This window comes from Myotis brandtii, unplaced genomic scaffold, assembly GCF_000412655.1.
Source record: "Myotis brandtii unplaced genomic scaffold, ASM41265v1 scaffold234, whole genome shotgun sequence".
In the NCBI taxonomy this organism is placed as follows: Eukaryota; Metazoa; Chordata; class Mammalia; order Chiroptera; family Vespertilionidae; genus Myotis; species Myotis brandtii.
In genome coordinates this window covers 78,879-96,185 of record NW_005358812.1, presented here as the reverse complement: position 1 = coordinate 96,185, position 17,307 = coordinate 78,879, and the positions used below count along the sequence as shown (strand labels likewise).

At 37.1% G+C, this 17,307-nt stretch overlaps 2 protein-coding genes across 2 annotated transcripts; both read right to left on the bottom strand.

Annotated features, from left to right (window-relative positions):
- Positions 1–3,472: 3,472 nt before the first annotated feature.
- LOC102240431 (olfactory receptor 52N4) lies at positions 3,473–4,447 on the bottom strand. The gene has a single exon (XM_005866591.1). The coding sequence runs from the start codon at positions 4,445–4,447 to the stop codon at positions 3,473–3,475; it is 975 nt and encodes a 324-aa protein (XP_005866653.1).
- A 6,602-nt stretch (positions 4,448–11,049) lies between these two features.
- Positions 11,050–12,063, bottom strand: LOC102240124 (putative olfactory receptor 52P1). Its single transcript, XM_005866590.1, has one exon. The coding sequence runs from the start codon at positions 12,061–12,063 to the stop codon at positions 11,050–11,052; it is 1,014 nt and encodes a 337-aa protein (XP_005866652.1).
- Between the last annotated feature and the right edge of the window lie 5,244 nt (positions 12,064–17,307).

The following is a 17,307-nucleotide window of genomic DNA, read 5'->3' as shown; positions in this document are numbered from 1 at the left end:
TAAGGATGTCCAACTGCAGCTTAGGCCTGCTCCCTGCTGGTAAGTGGACATCCCCTGAGGGCTGCCGGGCTGCCAGAGGGATGTCTGACTGCCAACTTGGGCCCTATCCCCCAGGGAGCGGGCCTAAGCCAGCAGGTGGACATCCTCCCAGGGGTCCCAGACTGCAAGAGGGCATAGGCCGGGCTGAGGGAGCCCCCCGAGTGCACAAGTTTTTGTGCACCGGGCCTCTAGTATATTATAATATACTAGAATTTGTGCACCAGTGGGGTCCCTTGGCCTGGCCTGTGGGATCGGGCTGAAACTGGCTCTCTGACATCCCCCAAGGGATCCTGGATTGCACAAGGGTACAGGCCAGGCAGAGGGACCCCACCGGTGCACGATTGGGGCCAGGGAGGGACGCAGGAGTTTGGCCAGCTGGGGAGGGACTGCAGGAGTGCTCCAGAGTATGTCCGGACCATCTTGCTCAGTCCCAGTTGGCCAGACCCCAGCAGCAAGCTAACCTACTGGTTGAAGTGTCTGCCTCCTGGTGATTAGTGCACATCATAGCAAACAGTTAAGTCACCTTAGCATATCATTAGCATATTACCCTTTGATTGGTTGAACAGCCGACAGGATGATCAGACACTTAGCATATTAGGCTTTTATTGTATAGGATAAGGGTAACCACCATTCTACTTTTTGCTTCTTTGAGTTTGATTACATTAAATACCTCATATTAGTGAAATCATATAGCATTTGTCCTTCTGTGACTGGCTTATTTGATTTAGCATGATATCCTCAAGGTCCATATATAATGTAGCATATGACATAATTTCTTACTTTTATGCCTGAGTAACATTCCACTGTTTGTATATACCACATTTCTTTACTGATTTAACCATCCATAGACATTTAGGTTGCTTCTACATCTTGGATATTGTGAATGAGGCTGCAATGAACATGAATACATACATCTCATTGATATCCTGCTTTTAATTCTTTTGGGTAAATACTTGATGTGGGATTATTGGTAACTATATTTTTAATTTTTTGAGGAACATCCATACTGTTTTCCATTGTAGTTGCACAATTTTCCATTTCCATTGACAGTGCACAAGAGCACCAATGTCTCTACTTTCTCACCAACAACTATTTGTGTGTTATAAAATTTTCTTTATAATTGCCATTGTAACAGTATGTGAGGTGATATCTCATTGTGATTTTAATTTTCATTTCCTTGATGATTAGTGGTGTTGAACATTTCATATACCTTTTGGCCTTTTGTATGTGTTTCTATTAAGCAGGAGTGAAGAAAATCATTTTAAAATATCTGAAGTGGCCCGGCCGGTGTGGCTCAGTGGTTGAGCATCAACCTATGAACCAGGAGGTCACAGGTTCGATTCCCGGTCAGGGCACATGCGAGCTTGATCCCAAGTAGGGGGCATGCAGGAGGCAGCCAATCCATGGTTCTCTCTTATCATGGATGTTTCTATCTTGCCCTCTCTAAAATCAATCAATCAATCAATCAATCAAATAAAATGCAACATTTAAAAAAAAATAATAAAAATATCTGAAGTTAAAAAAACAAAAATGTTTCAAGATATGGATAACATAGAATTGCAGTTGATATTCTTGAGAGGTAGTGTTAGATGAATCCAGAAAGGGGCCTATTTAATCTGTGAACATGGAAGTCACTGGTGAAATTGGGAAAAGCAATTTTTGGTGATGGGCAGGAGCACAGAAAGACAAAATAGGACAAGAGTGACATCAAGTTGAAAAAGTAAAGGAGAGATTTTTGACAACTTATTGCTGAAGGAGGTTATCAGGAGAACATGACCACCAGTTGACCCTGGATCTGGACCTGGGCAATCAAAGACGCTTCACCAACTCCCCAGCCCTTGGAATGTACATTCTGTTGACCATTCCCAGAGCAAGAGCCATTTTCAAGGACACAGCCTTGAGAGAGCAGTGCTTTTTGAGACCATCTAAATAGTATATGTGACTGAACCCAGTTAAGGCCTCTATGTAACTTTTAAAATTCTGGCGGGAGGGTGTGGAGATCTATTTGTCTTTCAGCCACCCAAGACAAGCCTTGTATATAAGTTCTCCTGTTTACTAAACATGCTACCTTACCAGTATTGAATCGTCTGCCTCTTCTTTTTATCTCTCCCTGTCCTCCATGCACAGAAATCAGTTTAGGAACCAACTCTTACTTTAGAAATTTTGCATTTATGGTGAACACAGAAATAGGGTAACACATAGAAAGTAATTATATATTAGGGGGTGAGGTTATTTGTAGGATTTAAGATGTGAGATAGTAAGTAAAGACTAATTAAATAATTAAATAAAATTTAATGAGGATAACTAACTGAATTGGGGAGAGACAATGTGTGCTATTTTATGTTTGACAGAGAAAGATACAAATAAAAATTCAGTTTATACTATACTTCTTATGTAATTGGTTTAGATCCTAAGACATTAATGTAAAAGTGCCATTTCCTTTAATATCTCACTTTTTTATTAATTTAGAAGAATCTTACATATTAGAAAGACATTTAATTTAGAAGAATCTTACATATTAGAAAGACACTTAAACTCACAAGTGGAGATAAGATTAAACAAGTCAATTTTGAAACAAGTCCCCACTCATGGTTTTATATATATAATAGTTTTTACATTTGGTGAAGAGATCTATTTACCTCACCCTCCAGATTATATGCTTTCAAAGGCCCTCTTGAAGGAAATTGAATATCAAATTAGTTTGCAGGAAAATAATGTGCCTGATCAGGAAAGGGTAGGCATATTCAGCCTAATAATAGTAAGATGCTCAGAGATTTCAAACTGATTATGTTAGTAACTTCATAAGAGTCTTGCTTGTTTCTCTTTCAGAAAGAAGTCATTGTAAAAAGGTATTTTGATACTGATTAGAAATATATAGCCAATATTTTCCAGAGGAAAGTAACAACTGTCTCTCAGTCTGTAAATTATAATCACTATTTGGAAACAGAATCATCTCCTTCCACTTTGTTTATCTATATATATAAAAGGCTAATATGCAAAGCATCCCTTCAGGAGCTTGCTATGATGTGCACTGACCACCAGGGGGCGACATGGAACAAAGGGAGGCCCTGGCTGGCAGCCAGAAGGAAGGCACCAGCCAGCAGCTGAAGGCCCCATCAGCCCTGATCGCTGGCCAGGCCTAGGGGCTCTACCTGTGCATGAATTTAGTGAACCGGCCTCTAGTTTTTAATAATTAATGAATAAATTAAGTTTGTCCAAGGAATGTGAGTTAATTATTAGACTAATATTTCAATGGAGTGAGAAACAAAAATAATTCACAGGAGGGTTGGTGGGCTGGCCAGTGATGTTGAAATTCTCAAGATGTATTTAGAAATGCACCATTCAACATGCTTCATTTCCATGGTCAAAGTAGTACTTCTCAAAATATTTTACCGGCTCCTGTCTAAATAGGAGCCCTTTTCTCTCCTGGAAATTATCTTTTCCATATGCTATGAGATTTGATATCTTTAGAACCTGAAAGGATCCTAATGATACAATCTCGTATCTGCTTGGTTTTTACTCCATAGACAACAGGATTCATAGTGGGAGGTAGGAGCACATAAATATTGGCCATAATGATGTGGCAAGATGGAGGGATTGTATGACCCCCGAAGCGGTGGGAAAAGAAGGAAAAGAAAGCTGGACTGTAGGAGAAAACAATGGCACAGATGTGGGCAGTGCATGTACTGAAGGCCTTCTGTTGAGCATCTGTTGAGGAGAGGCTGACCACAGCCCGGAGGATCATGGTGTAGGAAATTGTAATGCATAGGATGTCAAAACCTCCAATCAGAAGGGCAACCATCAGACCATAGATGGCATTGATCTTGACATTGCCACAGGATAACTTGGCTACAGACATGTGGTCACAGTAAGTGTGGTATATTATATTGCCTCTGCAGTAGGGAAGGCGCTTGGTGAGGAAAGTAAAAGGAATAATAAGCAATACCCCTCTCAGGAAAGTAACAAGCCCAACCTTTGCAATGACAGGATTGGTGAGGATAGTTGAATAGCGCAGAGGGTAACAGATGGCTATGTAGCGGTCCAAGGCCATAAGCATAAGCACCCCAGACTCCATTCCTGTGAAGGTGTGGATGAAAAACATCTGGACCAGGCATTCATCAAAGCTAATTTTCTTGAGATGAAACCAAAAGATGCAGAGGGCTTTAGGGATTGTACTAGAGCACATGACAAGGTCAGTAAGGGAAAGCATGGCCAAGAAATAGTACATGGGCTTGTGCAGTGAGTCTTCATAGCGGATGAGGTAGAGGAGCCCACAATTCCCCACCATAGCCACAACATACATTGAGCAGAATGGGAAGGAAATCCATATTTGTATGTCTTCAAGTCCTGGGATTCCATTAAGAATAAATGAGGCTGGGTGCAGGTCTGTTTTATTCAGCATTAGCATAATCAATTAGGCTTAAAATTTATGTGGGTTTTTTTCTAGAGTAAGAAAAAGAAAAGAGAAAATATAATTTATGGTTACTATATCCCTTTCACCACATGTTTTAAAATTTTCTAGTGCATTTTAATGATCACACAACCATATTTTCTTAGTGCCAGAGAGTAGCTTTTTTGTTTATTTATTGCTCATTTGTTGATCAATTCTTCTGTTCATTCAACCAATTTTTATCAGGTAATCCAAGTTCTCATCACAGGCAATAATTTTTCTTCAATCTAAAAAGGAGAGTTTCTCATCCTCAGATAGTTATATTAAAGTGTAGCTCTGGTCCGGGCCAGTGTATCTCAGTGGTTATAATGTGACCTGTGCACCAAAGGCTCATGGATTCTATTTCCAGTCAAGGGAATGCATGTGATTGCAGATTTGATTTCTTGCCCAGGTCCGGGCGCTAGTGGGAAGCAACCAAGCAATGTGTCAGGTCAACATCGATGTTTCTCTCTGTCTCTTCGCCTTCCCCACTCCCTTCCACAGTTTCTAAAAAATGAACGGAAAAAATATCTTCCAGTGAGGATTAACAACAACAACAAAGTATAATTCTGTTATGACTTCTAGAAAGGAATCTTTGTTAGGATACCTTATTTAACTATTAATAACTGTATACACCTCTCTATTGATATGTCCTTGAAAAAGATTTTTTCATCCCCTTATCAATGACCCAACAGATGATTTCAACTTTATTCTTATTGATAATTAATGGCTGATATTATTTTTGATTACTAAGGTACTGTTTTAAGTATTTGAAATATTGAATTATTTATTCTTCTATTGGGCTTGGTGTTTCACAATTCAGTAAAATTTTTTATTCAGTCTTCTCACTTTTTAAAAATGATATTGTTATTGTTTAAAGAGTCTTTATATTTTTTAATATATATTTTTATTGGTTTCAGAGAGGAAGAGAGAGAAATAGAAACATCAATGATGAGAGAGAATCATTGATTGGCTGCCTCCTGTGCGCCCCACACTGGGGATTGAGCCCACCAACCTGGCCATGTGCCCTTGACCAGAATTGAACCGGGGACCCTTCAGTCCCCAGGCTGATGGCTCTATCCGCTGAACCAAATCACCTAGGGCAATCTTCTCACTTTTCAGACCTCCTTTTTCATTATACCTTATCTTGATGGATTTATAGAAATGCTTTTTATATTTTTATTCAGAAAAAAATGTATAATAATAACTGAAAGCAGCTAACATTGCTTCAGATAATAAATCTATCAGTAGTAACAAATTATTTCTTTCCTTCTGTCTTGTAAACAATCTTTTTGTTTATCTTCAGGCATTGCTCTCTGAGATCATCTGGTGTCTGTAGCAAATACAAAAACATACAAACAAAAAAGTTGCATGGCATTACTATATCCTATTAACAAGATCAACATATTTTGCTTCAATTAGGCTAGTTTCTCCTGTAATATTTATAATTTAATATATGTTGACATCTTCAATTTTTATTATTTTTTCACTTGTTCTCTCTGACCTTTTGGATTTACATTTTTATAACTTTAACAATGGAAACTATTTTAATTGGGTTCTAGTGGGAGTCAATAGAAATGTAATTTTATATTTTTACTTCTAACCACACAGTAAATTTATTTCTCATCCAAAAGAAAAATTAATTAATCCCAAATTCTGCATTTACACCAAATCTTACTTTCAAGTTAACTAAATATTTGGGGTGAAGAAAAGGCATCTCATTCTTTTATTAGTCTCTTTATTTCTCAGAAATATTTATGTGACAATATGGGGACACATTTTCATCATTTAAGACTAAACACAAATTTTTATCTTTTAAGGAGCTCAGAATTTAGTGAAGAGATCAAGATATATACAAACAATCACAGTAAATGTAACAAGAACTAAAACAGAAGTTTGTGCAAGACACTAAGTGAGCACTAGACTATTGACTATGTTAAAGAAAAAGCGTTTGATATTTATTTTGAAAAAAAGACAAATTGTAAGGATACGCATCTGTATAAGGATTTCCAGGGAGAAGAATCAACATGTAAAAATATGAAAATCAAAACAATCAAGTCTGTGAGAATTCACTGGTGTGGTGGGCGAAAGTCATAAGCTAAACATTTGGCCAGGAGCTAGATCATAAAGAATCTTGTAATTACCAAATAATAGAAAATTTCTTGGTAATAGAGAATAAATAATTCACAAGAGTCCACAGGGTCATAAATTAACTCTATGGTGCTTAACAAGTGTGTTAAGCAGTGAAGTCAGAATCCTCTTTCTACTCTCAAGGAAAATATCCTCCATCCCCACTCCCACCCGCAGCAGTGAGGGTAAAAAAAGGGAAGGGAAAAACACTGAGATATTGTAGTCTCTGCCCAACAGGTAGCAAAATAAGAATTCATGGGAAATTCAGGCAGATTAGAAAGGCAAATAATCCTTTAGATAGCACAGCAACAAGAAATTTTATGTAAGTTTTCTGCCCACTAGCATGAAAGGAACTCCATGACCAAATTTCCCAAGCAACCCAATTGGCTTCCATTAAACACCTTTCCAATACTCCTTCAGTTACCAGAAACAGAAAATGGTGTATCTGATTTTCCATAAAAGCATTTTCAAATAATGTGGTGGAAATGCCACCAATTTGTTAGAACACCTAAATTTGATTACTGATTTTTAATTCACTTAACATCTTTGAGGGTTTTTTGGCCTCTCAAATTATCTAAGATCAGGAGTTCAAAAAAAGTAGTATCTTAATGAAATATATGTGTCTTAACCTCATTTTTCCAATTCCTAAAATAAGCATATGGAAAATTTATGTGACTTCCTTAAAAAACAGATTGCCCATCCTCTTAACTATGGATAAAAATGCTTTTGCAAGAAATGTAGGGTCCAGAGACCAAATATTGATGCATACATTAAAACGTTTAATTTATGACAAAGGGAACACTGCAGATTGTGGAGAAAAAAAATGTTATTTTCAATAAGTATTACTGAGTCAATGAATATATGTGAAAGAAAAAGAAACATATTTTGTTCTCTAAATCATATCATTCACAAAAACAATTTTAGAAAAATATTGAGTTAAAGGTAAAATGCAAAACACACATCCTCTTTGATATTTGGAATAGGCAAATGTTTGAAAACAGGACACAAAAATGCTACCATAAAAGTGACATATTGAATTAAGTTAAAATTAAAATTTTGTGTATTCTCAGACCAACAGTGATTTTGGCTTGCTTACAAAAATTAACATCATAGGAAGCAATTGAGTGTCCCTAAATAAATTCTGTGTCCCATCAGAAGAAATGGTCATTCTACCCTTCATTAATAAAATTGACTATTTTAAAATCATCAAAATCATCATCTGATAGAGTATAAGGAAAATTCTACAGCATAAAGTGACACCAAGAGAGCACAGCTCAGATTTTCCAAAGGTAATTTGATTTGGAAATAGAAAGTAAACACAGGCTGAACATGCTAGTAAGCATGCTCTTCAAGGACCTCTCCTCATGCTTTACAACCTTAGAATTATAGGTCAGTCTCTCCGGAAAATAATCAAGGGAGACTACACTATAATTTTGAGGAATAAGTTAGGGACAGGTAAGAAGCAAAAGTAATCTGAAGATTGCTCTAATAGTCAAGAGCTATTTTCTATGCTCCTATTTCTCCTTGTCATGATTTCTTCCGCTACTGAAATAAAGATTCCTATTTAGATAAAGAAAGAACACAGACAGTCATGATCAGTATGATATTAGACTGCATTTATTGCCATATTTTGGAAAGCACATGTTTTCTAGGAACACTCAATTTTACACAACATGTCTGCCTTCAAATTGTGTGAATGAAATAAAATATTTATTTCTGAAAAAATAATAAGCAATTGGTGTACATTCAAATCCCCTCTCCATTTTATCTTACTGCTGAAAAAAATATGTGGCAACTAACCTCTCTTTTGTATGCCTTAAATACCTTAGTTTCTGGATAGCAAAACAGTGAGTTGAATGCAATCTGGTCCAGGTGTTCAGGATCTTGGTCAAAGTAATCACAATTGTAGAATAAATGTGCATATGTAGCTGCCAACCTCTAACTTCCTTGTTTTCTTTAATATTGAACTGAGCCTTTAAATGAAAATGGGTGTTATGTGTCCCAGGGGATATTTTAAAGTATCATAGATACAGGTGTTGATGTGGGGATCAAGCTAATCTCTATGGGAAGAAGAAAAAGAGAACTTTCCACTATTAATGCCCAAATAATGATACATATTTAAACGAATAAACCCATGTGAGTGTATGTTTGTGTGTTAGCATGTATATATGGGAAGGTAAAGAATGAAAATGAGCACAGTTATTTTCAATAAAACTAGGATTTAATATTTATCACAAATTTATATTTTTCCCATTGCTCTGTGAAAAAATAGATCAAAAGCATTTAATAGGAAATATTGTAAATTTACACATTGATTCATTTTCTATTTTAAAAATATATGTAATGTTTCATTTCTCTATTTAATTAATGCTTATTGAGATTTTTCTACTCTCCAAGATAGTCTAGGAAATATGTAAATATGACCCCTGATTTAAAAGGCTTACTTTCAAGGAAGGAAAATGATGAATGTTATGAAAGACATCAAAAGTTTAGGCTAGAAAAGAAAGACATTAAAAGTTTAGGCTTATTGTATTTTGACATTATTTTAAAAATTAGATGGAAAAAATTAGATGAATATGTAAAACTTAAAATAATCATGATGACAACAATAATTGTAGAAAGTAACTGTTTCTAATTTTTTACCTATTTAAAATAGATAAAAATAATACCAACATATATTAAATAATTTGGAATAATAGGGATTTTATTTTATTGAATTTATTGGAATGACATTGATTTGCAAAACCATGCAGTTTTCAAGTGTACAACTTAATAAAACATCATCTGCAGAGTCATCTTGTGCCCAGCACTCCATGTTAAGTCTTTGCCACCCCCATTTTACCCTACTCTGCCCACCTCCACATGGGCCCCACTCCTCTTTCCCTCTGGCTCTCACCACACTGTTGCCTGTGTCTATGTATTCTGTATATATATTTTCTTGGCTAATCCCTTTAAAGGTTACTAAAAAATATTCATAATTCTACAACTTAGAGGAAACTTCTGGTATATCTTTATCTTGATTAAAAACACACATATGTAAATGTATTGATATATACTTATTATACGTGTATTAACAAAAAATGATCATAACATATTATAACATAGACTGGTATTTTCATTTAAACTTATGTAATTCCAAAACAGTGTTACTAGAATTAAATAAAAGTATTTTATAGATGAATTTGATTCATTTAAACATATTCTTATACTTACATATCCCTCTAAAAGAAACATTATAATAAATAAACATGTATATAAAACTTATATGACATTTTTTAACAGATTATTTCCTAAAAATGAAATCCTATTATGTATTAGAGATCCCCTTCTTTCATTCCAATAGTTGCATGACAATTTGCTGAGACTTGTTGGCTCCTTGTCATTTAACCAAGGTGTTGGATGAGTTTGCTTATATTATTTCTCTTTAGAAGGCTTGTTGATGGTATGGTGTGATCTCATTAACAAGAATATGATGTTCTGGTTAAAGTGTTATATTTTCCTGAGAAGAATGAATCTTGTCTCTTACAGGGGTATAAGCTCAGTATATGTTTACAAGGTCTCATTTATTAGGCTTATTTATTCTGTATACTCTTCATTAGTCTTAGAAAAACAATAGTGTACTCTGGTCTCCCACTCTTAGTTTTAATCTATTTTTCTTGCATGTGTGTTAAGCTGGGAAGTAAAATGTCATCATGCCAAATAATACAAAAGACTGGCTTACTGTGTTTAGCATAATACTCTCGAGGTCCCTCCATGCTGTGTCAACGGTTAAGAGATCCTTCTTTTTTACAGCTGCATAGTATTCCATTGTGTAAATGTACCACAGTTTTTTCACCCACTCATCTATTGATGAGTACTTGGACTGTTTCCAGTTCTTAGCTATTGTAAATAACGAATAATGCTGCTATGAACAAAAGGGTGCATATATTCTTTCTGATTGCTGTTTCAGGCTTCTTATGGTCTCTTGTAGCTCTAATTTCTTTCACTCTTGCTGTATGGTCCCATCTTCTGATCCTTGTAGATGGCAAAATAGCAGCTATTGCCTAAAATATAGGTTAGAAATATATGCCTCTGTATTTGGAGAGGGCCAAGAACTGAGGAAAGTTTCTTTGACTATGCAGAGGCTCTTGTAACCTAGGTTGGAAGACTCTCCCAATGTCATGCTTTCTTAGATGGAAGTTAAAAATGCTGAACCAACTTGATCTCCTCTGTAATTTTTTCAACCTTGGGAATGATCTAAAAGGTACTGTGGAGGGCATCATCACCCTATTAAAACTTTTTTCCAATTTCAAATACTGAGGATATAAGAACCCATTGTGGCCCTCGAGTCAAAAAGTTTGCCCACCCCTGATCTAGAAGGTACTGTGGAGGGCATCATCACTCTATTAAAACTTCTTTCCATTTCAAATACTGAGGATTATTTAATCTTGAAAAGCTTCCTTTCTTTTGGACTAAGTCTCTTCTATATTCCTGGGTCGCTCAGATGCCTTGACCCCAGTGCCCTGCCCCTTTTGGAACACCTTGACCACCTTTTCCCGAATCTCTTTAGTCTTAACTCCATATACCATAGGATTAAGAGCAGGTGGGAAGAGCAGATAGACATTGGCCAAAAGAATGTGAATATGGAGTGGAACATGGTGGCCAAAGCGATGAGTAAAAAAGGAGAAGAGGGCTGGTGTATAAGAGATTAGGATGACACAGACATGGGAACCACAGGTCCCTAGGGCCTTGGACCGAGCTTCATGAGATGAGAGGCGAAAGACAGCTCGTGCAATAAAGGCGTAGGAGAGACCAATGCAGAACAGATCAACCCCAATGACCAGCAGTGCTGCTGTCAGTCCGTACACACGGTTAAGCCTAGTATCTCCACAGGCTAGCTTCACTACAGCCATGTGCTCACAATATGTGTGTGGGATTACATGGCTTTGACAGAAGCTTAAACGCCCAATGAGGAAGGGACATGGGAGCATGAGCATGGAGCCCCGCACCATAGCTACCACTCCAATTCGAACAATGATGGTGTCAGTAAGGATAGTGGCATAGCGGAGCGGGTAGCAAATGGCCACATAGCGATCAAAGGCCATGGCCAGCAGCACGGTGGACTCCATCATGCAGAAGGCATGAATGAAGAACATCTGTGCCAGGCAGGCAGAGGCAGAGATATGTCCAGCTCCACACCAGAGGATGGCCAGGAGCTTGGGAACTGTGGAAAAGGAGGCAGCCAAGTCAATGGTGGAGAGCATGCATAGGAACAGGTAGACAGGCTTGTGCAGGGCTGGTTCGGTGGCAACAACAACCAGGATGGTTATGTTGCCCACAATTGTAGCAGTGCCCAGGCAGCACACGGGGAGTGAGAGCCACAGGTGGAACTGTTCCAGACCTGGGATGCCCAGGAGGAAGAAAAGAGAAGTGTCCAGATTAGTGTGATTTGGAGACTCCATGGTCTGGCCAAGAGTTCTGAGCATCATATCTGGTCAGAAGCTCACACACTATGTCACATTACCTGAAGAGACAACACAGAACAGGGGTATCAGTGAGACTAGAGTAACACTTATTAGCTATACAATGTTAGGCAAGCTTTATCATCTATCAAATGGGGTTAATAAAGTACAATCTGTAGGATTGATAAGAGAATTGTATGGGTTAATATTTGTAAAGAGCTTTGAATAGTGCCTGATATACCATACTTGTTAAATAAAATTAATGAATGTGAGACAGGGCTCAAATAAGCATTTATATTAATTAGAGTTGTTTTCTAGCTAAGACCTATTGTCCTCAAAAGTACTAGACCTCTCTCTTTTTCTCACTCTCTTCTCTTTCCCCACCTCCCCCACCTCCTTCTCGCCTTTCTTTTCTGGAGTATGGGGAGAGATTAGGCAGAACCCAAACTACCAACAGTTCCCTGAATGAAGATGGACATCATTTTGTTTAGTTTTTGAACTTAGAATGGGTTCTGGTTTGGGACCTAGTGCTTGATAATTATTTATGATCATAAGATTAACATAGCTGTTTCCACTGCTTTCACTAACCAAGAGATAATCCCAATATCCCCGATGAACTTTCATTTGAAATTCCAGAACATGCTTTATGTACCCTCACATGTCCAGTTTCCACTTCCTAAGATTTTGAAGTTAATCCTAAACAGGGTTCTACTTCTGAAACAGACACTTCCAGTCTTTTAGAGTCTACTTCTGCATTAAACCTTTATTCACATTTTATCTGTGGTTCTTGGTGATTTCAAAGATAAGATATAGCCCAATCCTTCTCAATCTGGTCCTTTCACAATGTCAGGAAGTCAGTTTCTAATTCGACCTTAACTCGTGCCTGGACAGTGAAAAATCTTTGTGGAAAAATCTTACGCAACTATCTCATTCATCCCACCTTTCCCTTACCTCTACTCCCTAGGACACAGTTCAGAGCAAGGAGTACTTAAACCCAAAGTAATTCTGCAGATCACGTGAAACCACGATGGTAATGGGGTAGAAACGAAGGTCTATTCATTAAGATAATATCTGAGAAATCACTTTAACTGGAAGTTTTCAAAATGGGAATGAACTTGACTGACTAGAAATTCATATTCACTTATTCAACCACAAATATTTAATGGGAACCTCCTCAATAAGTCGCTTTATTCTCAAAGCTGGGTAACCAGTCCTGCAATAATCACTACAAAAAATAAAAATAAAAAAGCCACAGGTTCTAGGAAATTTGAGGAGTGAGAAAAGAGTTATGAAAGGGGAATCAACTCTGCCACATGTACCTAACTCTGTCAGGTGAGAAGAGATGTAAACTCTCCTATCCCTTAATAGTCCAGGTACTGTGTATGCATAGTCACTGGAAAAGAAAATCAGAGAAGTTCCTTTATTTTTGGACTTAACAGCAGATTATTCCTTACTGTGTAGGTGGCTTTAAAAGACAAAACAACACTTGATAGCCCAAACATGCAGGTAAACAAAGTTAATTATTGTTTTGTCTTCATAGACATAGGGACTAACAGCAGGAGAGGAGATTGGTGACAAGTGCTATTCTAATCAGAGCTCAAGGCCAATAAGCCACATGATTTCCACAGAAGAGAGATAAATGTGGCTTGTACCAGTAGATGTGTATGAAGAGTTTTGTTGGACATACTACTCTGTGAGTATATATCTGTGAGGGCAGATGCAGCAAAGATCTAAGGTTCTCATCAATTTGACCCAGGGTCCTAACTTCCCTAAGGAAAAAACACATCAAGGTTAAAGTTTGAACTTGTCCAAAAATGTGACTACTATTGATGTAATTTAAGCTCTTGAGATCACCTAATATTCATATAAAAATATACTACAGATTTCATGCTTGCTTTCAACATATTCTTTGAAGAGGCAAACATTTTGAAGGCATAGCATCTTTGAATTTTTAAAGCAGGAATGTGTGGTGGCAAAAAAGACTGTAGCCATTGGCATCCATAAAACTGGGAACAAACTTTTGTGTTTATCTTTTGGTGACAGTGATGCCTTGGACAAGTTAATTTTCCTGTAAGATCCTATAGTTTTCTGACCTGTAATATGGTAATAATAATACTCTATAAGGTTGTTGAAATGAAAAGAACCTTTTATTTCATTGAGAACCTTCGAAAGTGCTCAATAAATGTCATCGCCTTCCTTTTAATAGGAAAGTGACCTCATATCTCATACAGAATCCTCACTCAGTTTCCTTAGCCAACTAGAGTCTATTCTTAGCTTGAACATTTATATAATGAAAATTGTTCCATTCTAGGGCATACTTGCTGATAAAATCAATGTTTTTTTTATTTTATTTTTTCTATATGATTTCTAGGGTCACCTGACAATCATTAGGAGATAGGGAAATAGCTTCCCTGTCTGCTCTCAGCCAAACTAGATGCACTCAGTTCTGGTTTTTATGACATAGGTTTGCTTTCTGAGCTAATGTTGCCCTACCTATGCTCAATTGGGTAGCTCAAGAGAGAATGGAGCTAGAGTTAGAGGAAGAACCAGAAAAGCCATGCTCACTACACCACCCCAATCACTTTGTTTATGCCAGACAGTACTACAGTTTTCAATCATCTCACAAATTCACTCACCCAAAGCCAGGAGGCTTAACTTTATTCTTCACTGAGGCTCCTTCCTGCTCTTTAGGGTTTTGATTTTATGCTTTTTTTAAAAACTCAACTGAGCACAAATTACTACAAATCACTGGAATAGATTTACTTCCTAATTTAATTAATGTAAGTGAACATTATTTACAGTCCCTGTAATTTATAAGGAATTCCAACCTTTATACACACCAGCTTCTTTATAGAGCTGTGTATGCTTATCATCTCACCCAGTCCCATCACCATCCCATCCAACTCACAGGAATGAGTCAGTAGTCTCGCACCATCTCTTGTATAAAATATGATACTAATAGCTATTTGTGACCATTCTTACCCAGTTTGAACCTGTCCGCCTGGCTCAGTCTCTAACCAATTTTAATTGTGACATTAAAGTCAATGTCACCAGTAAGATAAAAGTTGTGACACAAGTTGGGAGAAAGGTTGAGGATAAAAAAGACATATTCCTGAAATTGCACCACAGCCTAAGGCTGTCATTCTATCTGTACAATAACAGCTGAACTTAGGCTACCTCTGCCTATTGTGAGGACACTGGAGCACATCAAAGTTCAAGGTAATCAATGATGTCCGGCTGATTCACCTGCCCAATTTATTGCTGTTGGTCTCTGCACTGTCGTTAGGCACACACACTTCTCTCTCAAGTGCTTAGTGAGTAATTATTTCCTTTTAGTAATTTCAGAAATATCATAGCAAATGCTTAGACTTCCTTCACAATGCCTCCCATTTTCCTGGTCTAGCTAACAAACCACTTGCTTCTTTCTTTGCTGGGAGCTCCCCACTCTGCTTCCTTCCCAGCCACTGAGCCTAAGAACAAACTAAAATTCCTATTTCAGGAAGCCAGTTAAATAAGACTACACGGAAGTGTTATTCAGCAAAATCCCTTTGCCTGCCCTCTAAATCTCATTCCTCCTGCTTTGAAGTAAACTTCCCTTTACCAATTGCACAGACAGACTTCTGTTAAGAAATGTCTTTTCCATACTTTTTCCCCAACCCAAACTCACATGTTTCCAGCTGCAGAAATTAGAAGGCACAACATTGTGGAAGCATCCTCAGAGGATAAAAGAGCACCACTAGTCTCCCATGTTCAACTATCTGAATGCTGGGACCAGAGGTATTATACTGATGAAACCTATCTCACAGGCCCACATGGGAGTTTGGTGCGTGGCCCTGGGCTTATGGCTAGAGCCATCTAGGAAGCTTCTGTGTTCCCTAGGAAATCACTCATTCAAGCTCTTCTCTTCTATTTGACCAGACCAGAATACAAAGGTGAAGGTAGAGGCTTTTGTTAAAAAGTTAGGGAAAGTATATTTGTAACCTACTTCCTTGGAACAATCTCTATTTTTCTTTTGTTTGTATTTTAAATCTCCACATGTCAGATACAACACACACGCGTGCGCACACACACACAAACACACACACACAAACACACACACACCTCCTATTGGTTATGTTTTTCTGATGGAAACTTTAATGATACAGAAGCTACTGTGTTATCTTAATTTATTTCATTGTATCATTAATGTATATCTACCAGAAACTTGGCATGTTTGAGAGAAGAAAAGGGACAAATAAAAGAAACATCAAAAGTGGAAAACAGGATACAAAACAGACATAGTAGCTATGAAAGTATTATATGATGTTACTCCAAAAAACTAATGAAAATAGGTATGAAATCTTAAGCAAATTATATACTTTTTAATAAAATATAATGGGAAGAAAGTGGTATTAGATATTTCAAATTAAAAAAATAGAAATGTGTAATAAATCATGAAAATTTGAAAACATTCCTAAATGCTTTTAGAACAAAAATGCAAGCAAATTCACAATCACCTTCACTCCTTTCATATTGAGCAGTGTACTATATGTCAAATTCATGCACTAAGAAAAAAATAATAAAAGAAATAAGTGTGAATGATATTAGCAATTTTTTTTTGTTTGGTTGGTTTTTGTTTTTTATCTTCACCTGAGGATATTTTTTCTATTGATTTTTCAGAGAGACTGGAAGGAAGAGAGGGAAAGAAAGAGAGAGAGAAAGAGAGAGAGAAACATCAATGGAAGACACATCAATTGGATGTCTCCTGCATGCCCCAGATCAGGGCCAGGGATTGAGCCTGCAACCCAGATACATGCCCTTGGCCAAGAATAGAATCCATGACCCTTCCGTCCATAAGCTGATACTCTAACCACTAAAGTCACATGGGCCAGGGCATGATATTAGTATTTTTGTAGACAATATACAGAGAATTGGTTAGACTACTACAGGAGTTCAACAAGATTGACAGATATAAAATCAACATAAATAGATGAACAAAATTTATGAAAAATATGAGCAATATAAGAGATTTTATAAACATAACATATGTGCTTAAAGAACACCACAAAGGAGCATATACTAGTATGCATAACCCATAGACACAGACAATAGTGTGTGAGGGCCAAGGGAAGGGGAGGCTGGGACTGGATGGAGGTGGAGAAAGGGGAGGGAGGAATGGGAGGCATCTGTAATAGTGTCAACAATAAAATTTTAAACAAATTTTTAAAAATGATAAAATGTGTATTCATATATACAAACCTAAGCATAGATGAATCAGTTCACCCATAT